The following is a 3117-nucleotide window of genomic DNA, read 5'->3' on the forward strand; positions in this document are numbered from 1 at the left end:
CGTCCCCCCCGCCCCCCCCTGAGAGCCATTAATTGCACCGCAGGCACCGTCATCCTCATCTGCTTGCCTCGTACGTGGCAAATTCAAGTGACTTATTCCAGCTTCAGCACATCATGAATATCATATTGTCTTCAGGCTGTCTTGCAAGTCACAAGCCAGGATTTCAGGCCCCTCTTGGATCACACAGGGAAAGGACACTAGGAAATGAAGGTCTTGCTTATCTAGAAAACTCCTTAATGAAGGCTCATCTCTTGTATTTTCCCTTCCCTGATCCCAGTGGGTTTTGAAGCAGCAGCAGAGGCAGCTCAACAGGCACAGTTTGGCATGTAAGAAAAGGAAATCAGGAAATCAATGTAAGAAAAAGAAAAGTCATTTCCAGCTCCCAGGAAAACGGTGAGGTTTAGCAATAGAAAAGCAGGACACAGCAGGAACCTGGCTACAAGGGGATGGTGATCTGAAGAGGTGACGGCACCAACACAGGAAGAAAACCACCCTTCTTTTGCCCTCTGTCTTTGGTCCCCATCTTGCTCAGACCCTCCTGCCCCAGAGTTGGGCATCTCATCGATGCCTCCAGGGTGGTGGGATGCCAGGAGACCTGGAGGGGTGGTGCTACGTGGCCTGTTTTTGTGGTGACCTGTCCCACTTCACCAACCGGGCAGGTGATTTACCCCACCGGGGCTCTGTGGTCATGGCTGGTGTTGTTACTGCTGCTCTAAGGGTGGTACGTATTTTGGCAGGTTGTCTCTTTTATTACCATGTCCTTCACCGCCCTATGCTGGATCAGCACATCCACTCCCTGCTGCTCATCGCCATCTTTTCAGGGGCCTGCAGCATCATGCTGGAGGTCTTCCTCCGTGACAACATTGTCCTGGAGATGTTCAGAGCCGGTGTCACCATCGTCCAGGGAACGTGGTTCTGGCAGGTCAGTTCTGCCTTCTCTTGCAGAGCAGAGCACGGAGGCAGGAGAGCAATGGGAAAAGGAGGAGAAGAAGCTGTACATCACGTATCAATCGCGCGTCTCTGAAGGATAATTTTGCCAGGCTCACTTCATAAATAGCTCATAACCCAGAATGAAAATTTACTTATCACAGGTCATCTCTGATGACTGCTCCTGCTGAAATAGCTGTTTGTCTTGGCTTATTGCTTCTCTGGGGGGAACAGCAAAAGTGAGCACTCGCAGTGAGCGAGCAACATTTTACAGTATCTAACAACCAAGTACTAATTGCTTAATGTGTCTAATGCACCCTGCAGCACTCCCTCTGGTTTAGTGGAAAGATGCAAACCCCACCAAGCAATAAAATGGCTGAGTAAAAACACGACCAGCTGCTTGCTTTGGTAGTAGTTGGAGAAGCAAAGAAATCATTTGGAGATAACCACTCCCCAAACCAGGCTGCTGAAAAGAAATGTGAATTCCCCTCCTCTTTCTTAGCCCCAGGGTTGCTGCACTAACGTGAACTCAAATTCAGAGATTAAAAACTGTGCTGAGCTTGTAAAATACTAAATGTGGAGTTTTTAAAGGGTGGCTAGGAGTCTGCAGTGCAGAGGGACAAATGTATCTGGATATTGTAGGGAAAAGGAGAGACTGCAAGGACAGACTTGCTTTGTGCAGCTTCTACTTGCAAGGCTGAACTTCACTGAGGCCAGCACTGTCTCAGCAAAATCCACTGTCCTGGTCAGGGCTCAAGTCCCTCAGTCACCGTGTGGGTCATGGTGATAACCAAGATGGACAGAGGGGTGCTGGAGGGCTTCAGGACATGGATCTTTTTTCTCCCAAGGTAATAAATTGCTTGTTCCACCCAGATCGGGGTCGTGCTGTTCCAGCCGTGGGGAGGTCCAGTGTGGGATGAGAAGGACCACAGCAACATCATGTTCCTCACCATGTGCTTCTTCTGGCACTGGGCAGCAGCTGTGGCCATCCTGGCTATCAACTACACTCTGGCTTACTGGTATGGCTGGGGCACGAATCTGAGCAGGAGTGGGTTGGGCTGACAGGGATGGGGATGGCTGGAGTGAGGTGCAGATGTACTCCAGCCGACTCTGGAGTACAAAGTCACAGCTGAATAAGCAGCCCCTGACTGCTGCAAATTTTAGAGCACGGTGACAAGCGGACATATTATTTGTTGAGTGCACAGAATGCAAAATAGTGTCAGCAAGAGGCATGGGCATTAAATGTGGAGAAGTCAAATAACCAAGCCCCTGAAGCATCTCCTGAAAGTCATACCGCTTCTTTTTTTTTTTTTTTCTTTGCACCAAGTGCTGGAAGTCAAACTTTAATTTGATAGAGAAATAAAAGCATTATCAGGACCCCCTGACACTTTGTCCCCTCCCTTGAAAGGATGTCGAAGTGCTTGATGGGCACTGAATTATTCGAGATACAACAGCACTATCTGATGGCTAAAACACCGCCAGCCCCCAGCATGGCTTTTCCAAGGGGATGGGAAGGGGACATTATCCCTCTTTCAGGGGTGCTCCTATGGCTTACAAGCCTCTAAGGAATGCTGCATGGCTTTCTGAGACATGGGCTACAGGAGGGACAGGCCAGTCTATGTGAGCAAAGAGACTTTATGCAGAATAAAAAAACCCCAGCCCCCAACCCCCAGCGTTTTAGGACCTCTATAATAGTTTCTACCCCTCTGCGTATTCATTGCAAGTTGACTTTGCTCCCCTGAGCTGGTTTGGGGGTTTTGCTAACGGCGACTCGCTGCTCGTGTGTTCCAGCTGTGTGCAGAGGTGCGGGCGAGGCAGCGGGGAGCCCTACATCGGGCTCGGAGTCCGGCAGCAAAAGTGTGACACAGGCTCCCGAGCCGCCTTCTTGGATGGATCCGACGAAGAGTGAAGAGGGTGCAATCCCCTTCTCCAAATACACGAAGAATCTGTTTGCTAGAAGAAAACAAAATTTCAAATCTAATTAAATATTTATGTTTTGGAAGAGCGAAGTGCCCCTCTGCTGCTGCTGGGAAACACGTGGAGCACACAGAGGGCAGCTGCCCTCCGTCTGTACCCAGCTATCACCGTCTCTGACATCAGCCCTGTTTGCAGTGATTTTTAGCAACAAAAATTAAGCGCAGAAATTCAACGTGGTGAGATCGCTTCGTCCTACGGATTGCAATGTGTGTT

The 3117-nt window shown here is 49.6% G+C and overlaps 1 protein-coding gene across 2 annotated transcripts in view; it reads left to right on the top strand.

The window, feature by feature from the left end:
* LOC113488527 (transmembrane protein 45B-like) overlaps nucleotides 1–2836 on the top strand; it is a 3949-nt gene extending 1113 nt beyond the window's left edge. The window contains exons 3-5 of one of the 2 annotated variants that reach the window (XM_026863764.1): nucleotides 738–922; nucleotides 1801–1946; nucleotides 2719–2836. In XM_026863764.1, the coding sequence (XP_026719565.1) occupies nucleotides 738–922; nucleotides 1801–1946; nucleotides 2719–2836 (449 nt within the window). Of the gene's footprint in view, nucleotides 1–737; nucleotides 923–1800; nucleotides 1947–2712 lie in introns of both variants that reach the window. The other variant, XM_026863763.1, reaches the window with a different exon arrangement.
* The last annotated feature ends 281 nt before the right edge of the window (nucleotides 2837–3117 follow it).

Source organism: Athene cunicularia (genome assembly GCF_003259725.1).
Source record: "Athene cunicularia isolate RWA chromosome 24 unlocalized genomic scaffold, athCun1 chr24_part1, whole genome shotgun sequence".
Taxonomy (NCBI): Eukaryota; Metazoa; Chordata; class Aves; order Strigiformes; family Strigidae; genus Athene; species Athene cunicularia.